The sequence below is a fragment of the Pleurodeles waltl genome, chromosome 4_2 (genome assembly GCF_031143425.1).
Source record: "Pleurodeles waltl isolate 20211129_DDA chromosome 4_2, aPleWal1.hap1.20221129, whole genome shotgun sequence".
Lineage (NCBI taxonomy): Eukaryota > Metazoa > Chordata > Amphibia > Caudata > Salamandridae > Pleurodeles > Pleurodeles waltl.
Window position 1 is genome coordinate 362,574,874 of NC_090443.1, and position 19,380 is coordinate 362,594,253.

The following is a 19,380-nucleotide window of genomic DNA, read 5'->3' on the forward strand; positions in this document are numbered from 1 at the left end:
CCCACAAGTAGCATTTAATGTACAGGTCCTGTGCACAGGTAGGGCACTTTACTAGGGACTTAAAAGTACATTAAATATGCCAATTGGGTATCATCCAATATTACCATGTTTTAAAGAGAGGGCATGACACTAACACTGGTTAGCAGTGGTAAAGAGCACAGAGTCTTAAAACCAACAAAAAAGAATTCAGAAAAAATAGGAGGAGGAAGGCAAAATGTTTGGGGATGACCTTGCAGAAAAGGCCAGGTCCAACAGTTTGTATGAAGTTATGGGAGCTGTAACATCAAGGAAGGGCAGTGAGTCATCTATAAGAACGCTTTAGTATGAAACTGCAGTGCCCATTTGTAAATGTATGTTGTATTGCCAAAGGGGAGCCACAAAGCATTGCTCAATGGACAGGTTTCCCCCATTTTTGTGAGCAGAAGTGGGGTAAAAACATTGTAGTAAATTAGGTGTAAAGGCGAACAAATCATCCAGTTTGGGGATTTTTGAGATAAGTATGTATTTAGGGTGTATAACACTTGCATATATCATCAATTCTGTGATTGTCACAATACATACTGTGATCCCCTCATTTAACACTAGACATAGTTAGAATTATCTAATCCCTGTACATAAATTGTGTAAAGCCCATGCCTACAAGTTGAAATATGTGATAAGGGGGATCCAGTCAATCTCACGATTTAGACCATGGATGTGTCTTCAGATGGAAAATCCAATGTTGCTTCTTGACATTAAGGGCCAGATGTATGCTGGCCTTGTGCTGTTCCAACACCACATTAGTGTAATTGTTCTTATGCTAATGTGGCTTTGGAAAGGTAAAAACGCCGTGCCATATTTACAAGGTGGTGTAATGCTTGCATTGCGCTACTTTGTAACCCCTTGTGCCACATTATGCCTGCACCAGGCATAATGTATGCAAGGGGGGTGTTCCGGAGCTAGAGGGGCAATAAAAATGGTGCAAAGTAATATATGAGATTCCTTTGCGCCATTTTTATCAGCATTTTTAATGCCTGTAAGTGCAGGTGTTAAAAAGAGGCTGCCATTGATTACAATGGGCCTCTGGGTACATAGCAGGATTAGTGCAATAATTTTTTACGCTAACCTGCAAAGCGCCGGACTAGCGTAAAAAGGTTATGATGCTAGTTACCCTAACTACCGCCATGGTGTGCCATATTTTCAATACGGCGCTAACATAGTGGTGTTAGTGGGGTGCTAATGGGTGCTAGAAAAGTGGTGCATCACTAGGTGCAGCGCCACTTTTCATAAATCTGCGCTTAAGCGTTCTGTTGGCTGGCTGATGAGGAGGCGACCTGTCTGCTGGTCATGCTGAACCTATCTGTGGCTTTCGACATTGTGTATTATGCCAACCTTCTTGATAGAACGGCGATTCTAGCAGAAGCCAACATTAGGGCCGTTCATGGTTTCATTCTTTTTTTACCAGAGCGACAGAGTTAATTTAGGAAGCTTTATATCAGTGGAGGCTGTACATTCTTATGGTATCCTGCAAGACTTATACCTCTTGCCTGTGCTTTACAATATCTATGTGGGCCCCAGTTGAGCACTTTCCAGTATGAGTTGGTTTCTGTAAAACCATACGCTGATCATACACAGGTCTGTAGTAGAATTCCTGATGACAATAGATCTGTAGCGGCCTTGCGGAGAATTTGGGGAGGTAGTCATGTATGGTTCAGAATAGCCAGAAATTAAACAGCTCTGAAACTGAGAATTTCATACTTCAGTCAGAAAAAGAACACACTTTGAGAAGTTTGTTTTGCAAATCCCAACATCAGTGAAGGTAAAATAAATTGTTGGAGGGGGGATCTTTGAGAAAGGTTCCTGAACGACTGGATCAGTACAGTTATCAGCCATTGCTTCTTCTGCATTTCAAACCCTTAATATCCATATTTAGTAGGGCAGTGGTAGTAGGCGCATTTGTTTTTGCATGGCTAGAGTAATGTAGTGCTTTGCAGGCATGTTTGTGGTTGACATCTATTACCTGTAGAGAGCACAGAAAGCAGCAGGTTAGCTCGATTTGGGGCTCAGGAAGAAGAATCACATTACTTCTGTAATAGTGTACTTACACTGGTTACCCATGAATGACCGGATCCCATTTAAGGTATGCTGCCTGGTTTTCAAATACTTAAACAGGTTGCTCAATCGTACCTAGTGCTTGCACATTTATTGGCTGTACCGACAAAAACATGAGAAGTGTTAATTTGTATTTTGTTCTCTTTGTCTGTTTGATGTTACTCAAAAAGCTTTGGTGAAGAACATCCCTGTCATTCACTATTATCCATATATAATGTCATGTTATGCATGACTATCATAGGGAGCTGGTGGCGTGAATGACTGGATTCTAAATCCAGTAATTCACTACTATGATGTAGTAACGGTGGGTAGAAGAACTTGTTAAGCACTGTTGCTGCACAGTGCAGGAATTCCAGGTTGCAATAGCTGGGCTCTCTGAGAGCCTGCCAGAGCAGCGATGGAAAGCAAGGAGCACAGTTTCTAGATGGGAAGGAAGGAAAGGCACATATAATGGCAGGTGTGGGTTGTAGGAGGCCGTGTATTTTGTTTTTAATTTCAGGCAGGGAGAAGTGGCCGTGTTACGTACCACTACCCCATTATTCCTTTGTATCGGCTTAGTTTTTATAAACAGAGCAGATAATTTTGGAGGACATACATATCATAAATTTATACATTGGCTTTGCTATCTTTCTATATTGATGTCACTCAGAACTCCTTATTGAGAAACAGTTTTGTAATTAACTCTTACCCATTTGTATTCCTAGTAGTTGATCTTGATGGGCAATTTCATGAACCTCATAATAATAATTTGTCTGTATTTTATGTCATAAATCTCGTGGAGGGGCACATTTGTAGCTCATTTGGAAACCATTTTATGCATTAATCCTGTAACAAAGCATGCGTTCAGTGTGGGCATAATTTGTGTATTGCTCAGATTAGAAACAAAACATGACCTATTTGCGCAACTGCTATGGTCTGACCCCATAATTGTGGGTAATTTCACAGCATATAGGGTGAAGTGGTTCTGGCTTACTTCTGGGTAATTTCATTGATCATCGCATTTTCTATTTCATCTTATGTGAGGAAAATGTAATGCCTTATCTAGAGATTCTAGAGACATTATCTCTCTCTTTGGACTTGTGCTGTAAATAAATTCCATTTGTGGAAAGAAGTAACATCACTAATTATATATTTTTCACCCACATCCATAAAGGCAGCGGAAATGCATTAATGCTGATGAATGGCCATTTTATAATATTAAATTCAACACACAAAGGTTGATGATTCTATAGCTAGTACACCTTTGTTAGTGATTTATATTGACCTGAGGGTCATGAAAATCAGAAGTAGAAAGAAATATTCCACCCGAAATAGAAAAAATTAGGAAATGCCTGAAAAAAACATTGATTTGTACATCTGTTTTGACATTTTTGCATTGAACCAAAAAGTATTTTAATTATTCCAAACGTTAATCCATCCACAGTCAAATATTAAACGAGTATAGGCTCTGAATTCATATTAGCAGTCCCAAGCTGAGCGTCATACAACAGAATGTGCTTCCTTCTCAGCCCTAAACATAATTTCTCCAAAAATAGATCAATCATTGAATGTGTACAATGATTTGACCCTGCACCTTTAGAGAGCTCCCAGCTCACCTCTGCTTGTGATCCTTCCAGAAATATATCTGAGGCTTAAGTGTACTGGTTGTGTACCTGGCTTTTGGGTGATATTTTGATAAGTTACACCCAGGTTTCCCACCTCACAGTTTTCCTTCTCTTGCAGCTCAAGAACCAGTATGTCTCAGGTTACTTCGACGGTGTCCTTCTTTTTGAATATGTGCTTCAGAATCTTCTACAAAACAAGAGTTTGATTACGCCTGACACCTTCCTTGATAAATTCCGTAACTTGTCAATCCAAGGTGAGGTATAACAATGGCATAGTGGGTCTTGTTCACACCAAGGTTTACAAGATTATTAGTGCTGACCTGTTTTTTAGAAATAAACTTTTTTGAAAGCAAGAAAAATTAAAAGAAAAAACATTTAGACTGGCTCCACATAGCTGACAAGTTGCATATTGCTTATGTGTGACATTACCATGGCTTAGGTGTGCTTATGAATGGCATTCGATGCCTTATGTGTGAAAATGTGTGCACTGAGTGAAACTTGATTGCAATTAAAACCATGCTGAAAAATCCCTGTGAACATAAATATTAGAAATCACCCCACACATGAAGCGCTAAAATAAGTGCCCCTTTGTTTTCCAAATATACTTGCAATGAGACAGCGTGCTCGCTGGCAACATATTGACATTTCATTTAAAGTTACCTGCATCTGTAGAGAGCAGGGACTACACACAGTCAGCCTCATGCAACAGTGTAAACTGCCCGAAGTTTAACTATGACAGCTGTTAATCTTTTATGACCCTTTACCTGTCCTGGCTGCATAACTAGTAGCAGGTATATGCTGTGTTTCAGAGGCTTTCTCAGCCTGCTTACAACTAGCTTTTGTCACTGGCACATAAAAACTGCTTCTGAGAGCAGAGCAACGGTCCACATTGCATGACAAAATGATCCAGTGCAGGAATGACTAACGATTTGCGTTAATCTAACCCGTGATGCGTGGCACTTGGCAGGGCTGAGATTAATGGTAGTACTATGCTCAGCTGTGGATGTTTTCAAGTCCCTGATCAGCTCCGCCAGTGTGTGTCCTGCCTGCCATGTTACTACAGCCACTGTGACCTTTAGCTCACCAGGTCTGCTTGTGTTTCTCATGCTTGTCCTAGGAGCCTTCACCCAGTGTGCATTTAACTAGATTTTCACTGTCTGTCCTCATCATGCTCAGCACCAAGAAATGAGATCGGGCCATACGATGCTTGTGACTTAAATCCTGAGAGTGCTAGGAGTACCAAACACATGCAGTCTTTCTCCATACTAACCAGGAGCAATTGATGACCCTCAGCATTCGTAGGTTCTGCTGGGCCTAAAACAACACATACAGCAGAGTAACTGCTCTACCATGGTGGGAAGAGGAATGGATCATCCCCATACTTGGTGGTGGTTTAGGGGAAAGGGCAAAAGCCAATACATTGTCATTTTTTACTGTACTGCCCTTTCCTATGCTTAAAAGGTAACTCTGAACTCTTTAACTTGACAAATGTATGACAAGGGTCTTTTTGAGAATAGCGTCAAGCATGAATGTCCTCTTATATAAATGTCTAGGCTCTAATGAAATGTTATCTACGATAGATTAACATCCTCTGATTTGTCGCATTTCGCATTACAAATGTTGAGCAAAATGCCTGAGATTATTGCAGTGGCGTAGCGTGGGGGTGCAGGGGGGGCCGGCCACACCGGGCGCAACATCTGGGGGGGGGACTCGAGTGCTAAAATCCACGGGTTAGGGGGCGCAAATTACTTGCCTTGCCCCGGGTGCTGACAACCCACGCTACGCCACTGGATTATTGAGATTTTTTCAGGGTAAAAATCCTTTTCAAGGAGCATGGGACCAACGTTAATGAAGCAACTTCAAGTGACTGTTGTTCACATCACATATGATTTTGCACTATCTTCTTTTTATTAATTGTGCCTTCACATTTAAAATGGTCAATTTCTGCCCCTGCCCACGTGGGAGGGGTGGGCGCACCATTCAATATAGCACTAAAGAACAGTGAGAGATGGGGGCCCCAAACATCTCTAAAGGACTTAAACAAATATCCTGGCATCTAATCCAACCCAGGGGCTTTGTTTGGTGTAATCCAGTCTAATGCTTTGGAGATCTGAAAACTAGAAATCTGGTGGACCCATGGTAACACTGCCCCAATACAATGTCCAACCAGGAGGGCACAAGGAGATTTATGACATAATGCCTGTGGAACCTGTATAAGAGGCATCACTTTAGTTGGGTCCTGATCGCCAGTGCCAGAGTATAACCGAGAGAAGTGCTCAACCCAGGCAGTGCCAGAAATGTTACTATCCAATGAGCCTAAATGAATGCAAACACTATTTGCACCATGAAAGGTGTGTGTGAGATGTCTAGCATAGGTTTTATATCAGAAGGGGACTCTCAGAATACAAAATATTATGGTTAGACCATTTTTAACATTCCAAACATTGGATGTGTGTTGTACAGTGCAGCACACATGCAATGTGCAAACGGATGAAATAAAAAAAATTCTCTTGCTTTATGCCTTCCTCAAGGGGGCATTATTTTTGACACACAGCCCAGTCTAACAATCTTCATAGATATGGCTTTGCATCGAAACCCACTGTTGGTAGTGTTGGAACGCAAAAGTACTACCCAGTGAATGCCTCCTTACTGCAAAGTAGCACAAACCATTAACTAGTACCACTTGTCTACACTAGACGACATGACATTCATCTCATTGCATTTCATTTCTAGGAGTCTGGGGACCCCTGATCTTGGATGATGTTGGAGATCGAGACACAAATTTCACTCTCTTGTACACCTCGACAATCAATAATCAGGTACATGTATACTCTTTGTAAAAGACATGAACTTACCTTGTTTTTGCACTTGGAACACGCACTGGTCAGATACATGCATGCTCCCTGGGATGGAAGAGAACTGAATCCAGCCTCTTGTGTTTCATCGACCGACACCAGTCAAGTACAAGGGCTGCATTCTGAGGCAGGGGTTTGACATGACATACTCCTTTGTGTATCTTCACAGACACCACTGCAGTAAAGCTTGTTTTATGACCAGGAAGAGATGTGAGCTTTAAACTCTTTTGTACGTTGACCAACATAACTTAAGTACATGCCTGCTGTTTGGATGGTAGAAGTGAACTTCACTCTCCTCTACACCACAGAAGGCACCATTCAAGTATTTGTGTGATCTTTGATCAGTGAAGACATGAACATCTCCTTGTGCCTCTTTACTGACAGCTGTCAATTACATGCATTCTGTTTAGGTGGGAGGAAATGTGAATTCTCCTTCTTGTGCACATTCGACTGATGCCAGTCAAGGACATGCGTGCCTGTTTGGGTGGGAGGAGGTGTTAGCTTCACCTTCTTGCAGGGGCGGCTCCTCCATATGGGCGGAGGAGTGTCGCCCTCCTGCCAGTGGCGGCCGCTGCAAACCTTTTCCCAAAAAACGACAATAAACTTTGGGAAAAAGTGGCTGGCCATGGAGGTGACGAGCAATAAGGGAGAGTGCACAGCACTCTCCCTCAGAGCGCATGTGTGTATGGCTGGCCGTCTCAGCTCAGCCAAACACACATGCGCAGAGAGCTCTCTCCAGCCCAGGAACACAGTTGCTGGGCTGGAGAGAGCCTGCACAGGGCCCCAGTCTGCCTGGGAGCGCCCTGGCTGGGTGCTCCCAGCCAGTCCTAACGCTGCTCTAAGCAACGTCAGGATTGACACACAGCAGGCTGGAAGCACATGCCTGCCTGTAGCAAGGAGACGGAGAAGCGGAGTGGCACGCAGCAGTGAGATAAGTGTTCTTTTAATTTTTAATTTAATTTAATTACCCCCACTCGCATGCCACCCTGTCCCTTCTACTTTACTAGAGCTGCAATTGCCTTCTTGCACACCCCTATAATCAATAGTGATGTCCATATGTGGTCTATGGTAGAGAGGAGACATGAACATACCGCTCTCTTGTACCTCAGTAAACACCAGTCAACTACATGTATGCTTTGTTGGGCAAGAATAGCAGTGGGCGTGTATACTTCTACAGACTCTGTGGACATGCTGCTTGGATGGGAGAAGTTGCTGTGCTGTGTTGCATAAATAATTAATAAATCTGCCCATGTGCATTTTTGAATTTGTCACAGTGAGCCCAACAATCTGGCTGGCTCACTGAGGGCTTCCCTGTTAAACAAACTGAAACTCCTAAGTTGTGCTTTGAGGTTGAAAGTACACCCAAATTGCACCTTGTTGGGACGGAAAGTCCTCTGTGTGATGATGGATGTGCACCCATGCCATGAGTGCCCCAGTTCCAGTGATATCTGGATCCTTGGCACTGTTTTTTCATCTTGGTCGAACACCAATCATGCACGTGCGTCTGTATCTAGGCCTGTTTCATGGATTGCATTCTTGTTAAACTAGATGTGGTACACAAAGAGTTACCCTGGTAGTGGTAAAGGGTTGTTGCCTTTACTAAATGTTAAGTAGCACAAGCACAGTGGTGGCAGAGTATTGCTTTTGTAAAAGTGATCAGGCCTATTTACCTGCGCCACTGGAGTGAGGCCTACTTATTTAGAGTTCCGGTTCCTAGCTTGCCCTTGGCCTACATCATGTTAGTATATAGCTCTGTGCAACGTATGTGTGCTTGTGCGCCCGTGCCGTAATGTAAGTGTGTCTGTGTGTGGTACAGTACATGGAGGCCTGGAGGATCCACTTGGAAAGCCCAGGGCCTTGGAAAGGCAAGTTCAGGTGGATAAGCCAACCCATATAGATCTGTGGATTGCCTGCTTTCCTGAGACCTGAGTGGAACACATGCTGGAGGAAGGGAGAGACTGGCTCTCTTGTGCACTTCAAAAGTGTTCCTCGATTCTGAAAAGGTCATTGGTCAGTGGGGCCTGGGCACATCTCAGGAATTAGATGGGCTGATAAGGGAAATATAAAGAGTAAGGCTAGGGGCCTTTGTAACCTTATATCAGTTAGGCTGACATCAAGGTGTGATCCTCTAGTCACTCCCATGGCCTTTGTTGTGGGTCTTCCAGGCCTGGAGGTTGCCCTTCTGTGACTGGCTACTTTGTTAACTAGGGATAGGATAAAGGAGTGGGCTCTTCAAAGTGGGCAACACCCACAACACGGTCTTTACAGGCTAAAACACTAGAGCACATGTGTTCTTGGAAACAGATTAGAACAAGGGGAGTTTGAGCCTCCCAAAATTGTCAAACTGCAGCTATGCATCAGCATGGAGAAGCTCAGCACAACGTCTGCCTGTTGTGACCAGGTCTGGGGGCCCAAGGACTTTTAGTCTTCCTGCTGGATGAGGGTGACATCACCCAGGAGAATGAAGACTACTGCCCTGGAAGCTGGAGCACTAGCATCTGCTTGTCTGCTAAAACCAGAGGACCCTGTGAGGAGGAGGAGGAAAGCTCCTGGGGAGATCGAGGTCCAGTGAGGATCCTGTCAAGTGGATTCCTGAAGCGGAGTGTGAGATTCTGATCTACATTGGGGCCACCACACCAGAGGGACCATTACCCTATGTGCCTTTGTTTGTGACCCACATCTGCGAGGTCAGGACCTCAGGGAAAAATAAGGGCCATCTCCTTGGTGCATCGCTCTGACTTAAGAGGGCCAGGTAAATGACCAAAATAGTGGATTAAAAATATTGTATGACATGAATGTGGTGTCAAAACATTGTGATTATCAAAATATAGTAGAACAGAATATCTATGGTAAGAACATTTGTTTGTTGTTGTATATAATATTGTTTTGTAGGAACATTATATTTAATATTGTTTACTTTACTAAATCTAGCATATTCATTTTATTTTTTAAATATTAGTATATTCATTTTCTGTGCCACTATTGTTGGGATAATTGTTATTATTTTTCTTTCTTGCTCAGAATATGTTTATTGGGTTTTCAACAAGCCATACAAATGTCAGCAATAAAATTACAATACCAAGCCAGAAAGTCACATTCAATTATTTGTATATGTTGACACTTACGATATACCATAGCCGTGACGTGGGCACAAAGTTCAAGTTGACGATTGGAGCAGCAACAAATGTACCATAGAGAAGAGCACCTATAAAGAGTGTAGAAGGACATTCAGGGCAATGGGAGCCTGGGGAACTATTGCATCACCTGTCTCGCATTTAAGGAAATAAAAGTTCGCCATGTATCACCTGCCCCGTCCTCCACAGAGAGAGCCATGAGGTATTGATGAGGCCGAGACGGGTTGGTGGTGACTATTTATCCGGTCTCACCCTAAGGTGAGAGCAAAGAGGACAACGAGCCCAACAGGGAAGAACGGGAAAATCACAAAGTTAAAAGCAATATACATTTTTTAAAGTATATAGTTTGCAATTTTAAATATGTAATTTACATTTTTTTTATTTTAATTAGTAATTTGTAATGTAGTAGCAGGTTCTTGGGTTAGTTGGGGAATTGGATAGGAAGTTAATTGTAATTACGATAAATTTCATTTTCATTTTATTTTTATTTTTATTGTTAATTCAATATTTAATTGATTATTAATTATGTGAATTGGTTATTTTTTTATTGTTAGTTTATGTGCTTAAGTTACATTTTTGTATTTTAATTTTAATTTAAATTGTTACCTTTATGTTAGTAATTTATTTTTTAGTAGTAGGTTGTTGGGTTTGTGGGGGAACAAGGTGGGAAGTAAATTAGATTGTAATTAATTTGATTTATTTGTTAATTATTTATTGTAAATTACATTTTTAATTGATTATTTTTTAAATAGCTTTACTATTTATTTATTATTTTACTTATTTAAGTTTTATTTATAAATTATAACGCAAATTTATTTTTTTATAATTGTGGTAGTAATATGCATTTTAATTGCAGGTTGGTTGGTTTCTGGAGGAATAGGGTGGAACATTATTGGAATTACATATTTTTAGAATAATTGTTAATCTTCATTTTTTGTTGATAATTAGTTATATATATATATATATATATATATATATATATATATATATATATATATATATATACATTTAGTTATTAAATGATTTGGCATTTTCTAATTTAATTATTAATGTATTGTTCTGTTTGTATCATCACTATTTCTATAATTGTTTCTAAATTTTATCTTAATTCTATGTGTTTAATTCAAATCATATTTTTAATTTAAGATTTTTTTTTATTTCGAGCTTGGAGCAGGATACCAAAGATGCCACCCCAAATGATCGCATTGGGGGTGGTTCTGGCAAGACGCTGAATTGCCCCAGCTACCAGAGATCTTAGCCAGGAGGTGGCGACTTACTGGAGTGGGCGGTGGCAGATGAGCATGACATTAAGGGCACCCTCAGAGATTGGCGTTCTGCAGAGAACATAGCGATGTGGAGGTAAATGGTTCTGAGAATAGTAAAACCCCTGCAGATAACTCACAGTGAAGGATGGAGTGGGGCCATGGGTCACAGTGTTGAGTGAGTAGATAGCTGAATTATGGCCAGCCTGGAAAAGAGGATACTGCTCTGTGAATTGAGAGCAAAGGTACCGTGTGCGACTTGACTGCACAAATAACACTACTATGTATTGTTACCATGTAAAATGTGAATAAAGAAATGTATTTAGAAAATACTTTTTGTCAATTTTTTTGAGTGTTTGTGGTTTTGTGTCTTTTAGGGATGGTGTGAATGTAATTTTAATTAATTAATTGTTTTAAAATTGTTATATTCTTTGCATTTCTTGTATAATATATGGTTTCATTATTTGTAGTTGTTAGGTAATTTATAAAATAATAATGAATTAGAATGGCATATGTAATCCTTAAGATATGTAACACTTTTCCTACTTTTGTATACATGGGAATAGAAATAGTTAATGTAAGCCCTCCAAAGTCCAACACTTTCTTAGTGATGCATAGGCTGTAGTGGAAATAGTAAATCTAACCCTCCAAAGTCCAACACTTTCCTTACTGTTGTTTAGACTGTAGTGGAAATAATAAATGTAAGCCCTCTGAAGTCCAACAGTTTTCCTGTTTGTTACTTGGCCTGGAGTGGGAATAGTAAATATAACCCTTCCGAAGTTCCCTACTGTTGCTTAGCTGAAGTGGCAATAAGTAAATCTAACCCCTCAGAAGTCCAACACTTTCCCTACTGTTGCTTAGACTGTAGTGTGAATAGTTAATCTTATCCTTCTGATGTCCACTAATTTGTCTACTGTAAAATTAACTGAATTCCAACACTTTCCCCACCATGGCTTAGACTTCTGTGTTGTTACTCTGAGGCAACATCGTGCTGAGTACCTCTATTTACAACCCCAATATGCCAGGTGGGGACCACAGTCAAGAGAGGAGGCTTTTGCCCTGGAGCAGCATCTGAGCGATGGAAGGGTAGTGGGTTGCTACCCTTTGAAAACAGAGCAGCGACTCACCCACTAGAACTTAGAAGCACCAACAACCTGCAGCTGAACTCAGGAAGACCTACTGCCTGTGTGTAAGAGCACTGTGGATGCCTCGAGCACAGCTTCCAGGCTTATGCTTACCTGTGACGTAACTTTGACCGAAGTGTTATTCCACTAAGATACTTCTGACTTTTAAAAAGTCACTGTGGAACTTGTAAGATTTGTACTTACTAGCGAGTTTAGCCTAAATGTTGCCTCAATCCCCATTGTTGGACCCAGTGACTTTGCTTGCCCTTTGGCCCTCTGAAAGGATTTTTGACACACCTCTTGGAAATTGAGTTTCTGGAGCTAAAGTATGCACCTAAGCCAGGCAGAACCCACCACTCTAGTCAGGACAATTAAGTTACACACCAAAAATAACCTGTGCTCACTCTCTTGTTAGTTTGGTACAGATCAGTCAGGCTTATCCCCAGAGGTCATGTGTAACGTGTTTGCACAACACCCTCACACTTGCCACAGAATAAATACACCACAAAAGAAACTTCACACCAGGTTCTATATCAAATATAGTCTATTATTTATCACAAAGCCCAAAACGACAATATTCTTAAAGACTGTGTACCTTGTCTTTGCAAGAAATAGAATGTCATATATCAGAGCATCAGGGCATGAAAGGCAGCAGGTAGGGTATATCTGAATACATGTGACTCACTAGGTAACCCCATATTTTAGCAAAAACTCATGAGGCATGATAATGGTGCACCTCCTGTCAGTATTGCACTTATGCAAGGATCACCACGATAAAAATCACAAACCCATCATCCAGGAAATTTAACATCCACGTACATGACACCCAGAAGGTAAATACAGACATGGGCCCAGTAGTAAAACAGTAACACAAGATCAGTATACACCCTGGTGCCTGGCCTGCATCAAGTTGTAGAAGTTACATTAATCAATCACCACATTGTTATCATAGTACGAGGAGCGCTAGGGGGCTTCTCGAGGGGATGAATGCAATTAGAACAACCTTAGGCCGCAGGCACACCTGCCCACCTACTACACGAGGTATGTGAATTCCAGTAACCTCATACTCCTGAGTGCAGAAAAGCGGGGACGTCATGGAAGGTCTTGCCCCGCTACACTACAATGCTCCTGGTGCCCCCAAGGTGCACCTCACAAGAGAAAAAGGGGGCACCCAGCCTCCACAGAATTCAGCGGGGTACCCCGATGGTTCCCTCGCGTGCGGAGAGGGCAGGTGGAGCCTCCGCGTGTATGCGAGGCAGCTACTTTTCCAAATGTCGCCTCCTTTCCCAACTGGTCTGGCCGCAAGGGAACACGGCGAGGTGGCATTTCTTTTGCGGCTCCAACGCTACCTTCACTCTTGGCGAGTCACTGAGGAGATCCTTAAAGGTAGGGTTTCTGACTTCAGGATGTCTTTCGGCAGACTCCCGCAGTTGACGCTGGAGGAGGGACTGACCGTAGCTATGGCAACTTGATCAACATGGGAAAGCGGCGAGCAGCTGACGCTCTGCACCCCTCCTGGTCCCACTGGCAGCGGACAGTAGGTTTGCGCTGGGCCCATGAAGCACTCCTTAGAGGAAAGGTTGAGGGTCCACACATGAAACTCCTTTCTTGAACAGACTGTGCTGTAGACACATGGGACTCTTGAAGTGTGGCGGTCACAGAGCCCAACAGCTCTTGCTGCTCCATGCCATGGTCTCCTTCACAGGAGGGGGCTGTGGTGATGAGATAACAACACACGTAGCTCTTTGGGGGAGTGTAGAAAACACCTTGTCCATGCTGCTTTGTGTGCTTAAGGACTGCAGGCAGCCCTCTACACGCACTGTGGGGGAGAATAATAATGAGTGCTCACCCTGTGCTAAAACACCAGGAAGGGAAGAATGAAGAGCGCACACCACATGCTCATTTCTGCCCCAGTAAAGTCAGAAGAAATACTGCGCTATAGTTGCAGGGCCAGGGAGAGCAACTGCACACCAGCAATCCCCCACTGGCCCCTGGGCGAGAACACTGAAAAGAATCCGAGGCAGGCAGCAGGGACAGGGAGGCCAGCACAGCAGGAGAAAGATGGCGGTTCCTCCTGGCAGTTCCACAGCAGTGTCCAACTAGCCCAGAATGAGGGAGCAGGCTAGCAACAGGGCCACAAACAGAAACACCATCCAGTGAGTCCTTTAGGCCACCCAGTTTTTCAGGCAGCAGGGCAACAACAAAAGGGCATTTCAGATGAGCCCCTCGGTGCAGTCCAGCAGTCCTTCTGGCAGAGTCCAGGTTACCAAACATTCTCTGAAATCATGGGGCGAGAGCCCCTGCACTTATACTACAGGTGCCCAGCTTCTAGAAGGTGAGAGAAGGTCCAGCCAGATCTGACCAGTTCCAAGATTTTCCCTTCGCTCCTATTCTGGATCCAGACATCAATACAGTGTAATGAGCCCTTTGTGTGAGTGTAGGACACAGCCTATTAAAGTGCATCCCTCTCTCCCAGCCCAAGAAGACCATTCAGTATGCAGCTGTTATCCTGTTACACCTTGTTGGACTTTTGCTTATGCAGGGTCATCCCCAGACTTTTTTGCCTCCTGCCTCCTATTTTTTTCTGACATGTTGCTGTTGGCTTTTCAACTCTGAGCACTTTACCACTGCTAACCAGTGCTAAAGTGCATATGCTCTCCTGTTTAAATTGTATGTAAGTGGTTTATCCATGATTGGCATATTTGATTTACTAGTAAGTCCCTAGTAAGGTGCACTAGAGGTGCCAGGGCCTGTAAATCAAATGCTACTAGTGGGCCTGCAGCACTGGTTGTGCCACCCACATAAGTAGCTCTGTAATCATGTCTCAGACCTGCCACTGCAGTGTCTGTATGTGTAATTTTACACTGTAAATTCGACTTGGCAAGTGTACCCACTTGCCAGGCCTAAACCTTCCCTTTCCTTACATGTAAGGCACCCCTAAGGTAGGCCCTAGGTAGCCCCAAGGGCAGGGTGCAGTGTATGGATAAGGTAGGACATATAGTAATGTGGTTTATATGTCCTAACAGTGAAATACTGCCAATTTCGTTTTCACTGTTGCAAGGTCTGTCTCTCTCATAGGATAATATGGGGGCTACCTTTAAATATGATTAAAGTGTAGATTCCCCTAGAGAGTAGATGGACATGTGGAGTTTGGGATCCCCGAACTCACGATTTAAAAATACATCTTTTAGTAAAGTTGATTTTGAGATTGTGCGTTTGGAAATGCCACTTTTAGAAAGTGAGCATGTTCTTGCTTAAACCATTCTGTGACTCTGCCTGGTTTGTGGATTCCCTGTCTGGGTCAGTTTGACAGTTGGGTTGTTTTTCACCTCACACCAGACAGTGACACAAAGGGAGCTGGGGGGTGATCTGCATTTCCTGATTAGCCATCTCTGCTAGGAGGGAGGGGTGGAGTGGTCACTCTCATCTGAAAGGACTGTGCCTGCCTCTGACAATGCTGTCTCCAGCCCCCTGGTGTGTGTCTGAGGCCTTGCCTGGGCAAGGCAGGATTTCACAAGAAGGTGTGAGTCCCCTTTGAAGAAAGGTGACTTCAAAGACTAAAATGGGTATAAGAAGGGCACCCAAACTTACAAACTTTAGAAACACTTCTGGAACCAAGGGGAACCGCTGCCTGGAGAAGAGCTGATAGCTGAGGAAAACGTGCTGCCCTGCCTGTGACTGTGCTTTGTGGAGCTTTCCTGCAGTGCTGCTTCTGCCAGAGTAAGAGGGCAAAGACTGGACTTTGTGTGCCTTCCATCTTGAAGAAGAAATCTCCAAGGGCTTGATGTAGAGCTTGCCTCCTGTTGTTGAAGTCTCAGGGATAGCAAAGACTTCTTCCTGCCAGCACCTGGAGTCTCTGGAGAGACCCCTACTCTGCTCTGTGGTGCCCTTCCAGTTCCTGGGACCCTGAAAGGAGAGGCTGGCAGCCTAAGGACAAAAATACACGCACCGAGCGCCGTGCGAAGAAAAGATCGACGCGAATCCGATCGCGGCTGAGAAAACGACGCGACGCCGGTTCCGCAGCTGAGAAACGACGCCGCAGGAAACGCGACCGAAAAACCGACGCCCGGAGCAGGAGAAACGACGCGCAGCATCGCTGACGGAGGCTGAGAGATCGCACCCTGCGCCGCGGGACTTTCGGATCGTCGTGTGGCTGGCTTTTTCAACACGCACCGCCGTGCCGAGTTGTTTTCGACGCACACAGCCGTGCAGGGTTACTTTCGACGCACACCGCCCGTGCGGGGTTATTTTTGACGCAAACCAGGTACATTTTCACGCTAGCAGCGCTAGTGTGGTGTTACAACTACCTAAAGACTCTTTTTATTTTAAACCTTTAACAAATCATAACTTGACTTGTGTATGTTGGATTTCTGTCGTTTTGGTCTTGTTTTGTCTAGATAAATATTTCCTATTTTTCTAAACTGGTGTTGTGTCATTTTGTAGTGTTTTCATTAAGTTACTGTGTGTGTTGGTACAAATACTTTACGCCCAGCACTCTGAGGTTAAGCCTACTGCTCTGCCAAGCTACCAAGGGGGTAAGCAGGGTTTAGCTGAGGGTGATTCTCTTTTATCCTAACTAGAGTGAGGGTCCTTGCTTGAACAGGGGGTAACCTGACTGTCAACCAAAGACCCCATTTCTAACACACCTCAACCCTCCCTTTGTGTTAGCTGTCTGGAGAGTATGCACACATTGGAGTTGTCACCCTGCCCTAGATGTGGATCGGAGTCAGGCTGCAAAGCACCAGAATGATAAGCACAGAGAAATGCCCACTTTCTAAACACAGCATTTCTAAAATAGTAAGCTAAAATCCATCTACACCAGGAAGCAGGATTTCTCACTATCATTCCAAACATACCAAACATGCCCACACTACTCATTACAGATCAGAATTTACCACATAAACATCTATAAGGGAATTCCCAAAGCAAACCTATGAGAGGAGCACCACTCATAGTATTAAAATACAAAATAGGCTGTCTGTCACTACTAGGACCTCCATTTTGTGAGCCCAGCTTTTTTCCTGTGCCCTAATACAGCCCAGTGATCAAGGACTCCTAAGAGACCAAGGTAGGAAGCCCCAAACTTTCTGGGAAATCTTGCTATTTGTTAAAACGTGTTTTGTACTGCTACACATTCCTGTTTACTGTGGGCTCTCTGTGTTTCAGGCAGTTTGACCTGTTTAAACTGCTCTTTTCTTTAGCCGTGACTGTTTGAAATTTCAATCCTATTTTGTGGCAAAAGACTACATAAAGCTCCCCCCCTCTTTTTTTAAGTAAAAAGGCTATGTACATCTCAGTGGCTAACCAGAGTGTGTTTAGGAGACTGCTTAATCTGTTTCTGTGATTTAAATTGTGTTTAAAAACTGTCTGCATCACTTGTGTTTGCCTTGAAAAAGCCAAATATCTGAGTGTGCGACAAGCAGTATTTCAATGTTTTTACAATCTTTACCTTACCTGGAAAGTAGGCTGTACTAGCTTGGAAGTGTGGATTCAGCCTGTCTCTATCCAAGGAGATTCTGAATAGAACAGCAGCTCCCTTCTCCCTTCCCACAGGGCCTTGGACTTCAGTTAACCTGGCCCTTATATACGTTTATATTGGTTGTTGTATATGTTGTTGTGATTGGTTATTGGGATTAGTATTTCTTTTGGTTTAAGGATTAGGGTTTGTGTTGTGATTGGTACTAGGATTGAGATTTTTATTGGTTCATGTTTTTTGGGGTTGAGATTGGTACTAGGTTTGAGATTCCTATTGGTTCATGTTTTTAGGGTTGGGGTTGTGATTGGTACTAGGGTTGAGATTCTTATCGGTTCTTGTTTTTAGGGTTGGGCTTTTGATTGGTATTAGGGTTGAGATTCCCATTGGTTTGTGGTTTTAGGGTCAGTGTTTTGATTGGTTGTCAGGACTAGGGGTATGATTGATAAATAGGGCTGGGTCTTTCCATTGGTTGTGGGGTCTAGGGTTTCAAATCAGATTGGTTAGGGTTAGGGCTTGGATTATACTGGTCAATAGGGCTATTTAAGCATAGGGCTCAGGGCCTATCAGCCTGGGTGTCGAGGCTAAGGGCGGAGAGGACAAGGGCATTTGCCTGTTTGGGCCTGTTTGGGACTAGTCGGGCCCAGGGCTAGAAATTTTGTACAACTTTCCATTTACCAGAAAGGACCATAGTCCCTACACATCCATCAACATGCAAACATATCATCAGCAAAGACATCCAATTCATGCATCTCAAACTGACCTTATACAGATTGCAATCTCATCAAACAAGATAAAACCCCATATACCAGATCTATACACATATCCACCACACCTACAACAGTAAAACACCTTCATTCTCACAGCAAAGACTACTCTGTCCATTCCCACTAACACACCCTGCCATCGCCCACACAACACAAAACCACAGTATACATTACGTTCAGCCATCCAGATACACACCTCCTGTTCATAGACACCAACAGCACTATTCTCTGTTTGCTCCTGCCAGACCCCTTTTATCATGACAATACCTAAACCCAATCTTCCAACACACCATCTACAAACACCCTCCCCCTCTTTTCACCAATTACACACAACCATACAATCCTCATACTCCACCACACATATTACCTCTTCCATTCATCAAAACTAACACAAACACCCCTGTCCCACATCCATCCCCTCTTACACACCTCATACACTTGTCTCCAAAACACATATACACCCCCTGTAATACTTCACAGAAAACCACTACATCAATATCTCCTCTCACTATTTCACAAAACCAAAACAGACCACACACATCAGCACATCAAAATAACATCAACTTTCATAATACTTTCAGTCACACCCACTCCCACCCTTATGACTACACAAAGAATACAAATGCTGAACAATCTTTACCCCTAAATTCTCACTCTTCACAAACATCTACCACAAGCACCCCAACAGAGCATCATTAATTTACCTGCCTCTCATCCATTACACAATTTAGAGCCTTACATTATGATCCACATGCTCCTTCACCACACCAACCCATACTCCTTCCATACTAATCAGACATACACAAAATAAACAACATGCCACTCATAACAACTTCAAATCCCCTTGTCTATTACATAATAAGGCTACTCTACAAAAACAAGTCCACTCTTCATGTCTCGCTGAGCCACCAAGTCCACCACCAACACACACAGACATAACAAAATGCCTCCAAAGCCTGCTGGAAAAGGAACATTATATTGAAAAACAGGACTATTGTGAACCTCACACAATTATCACAACTAACAACACACCTGCTACAAGCTCAAAATATGCTGCTCACCCTTCTCCA

At 43.0% G+C, this 19,380-nt stretch overlaps 1 protein-coding gene across 1 annotated transcript in view; it reads left to right on the forward strand.

Annotated features, from left to right (window-relative positions):
• Positions 1-19,380, forward strand: part of LOC138293867 (guanylyl cyclase C-like) — a 695,267-nt gene that overhangs the window by 213,494 nt on the left and 462,393 nt on the right. Inside the window, exons 8-9 of the mRNA XM_069233168.1 lie at positions 3,814-3,949; positions 6,429-6,514. Of these exons, the coding sequence (XP_069089269.1) occupies positions 3,814-3,949; positions 6,429-6,514 (222 nt within the window). The remainder of the gene's footprint in view (positions 1-3,813; positions 3,950-6,428; positions 6,515-19,380) is intronic.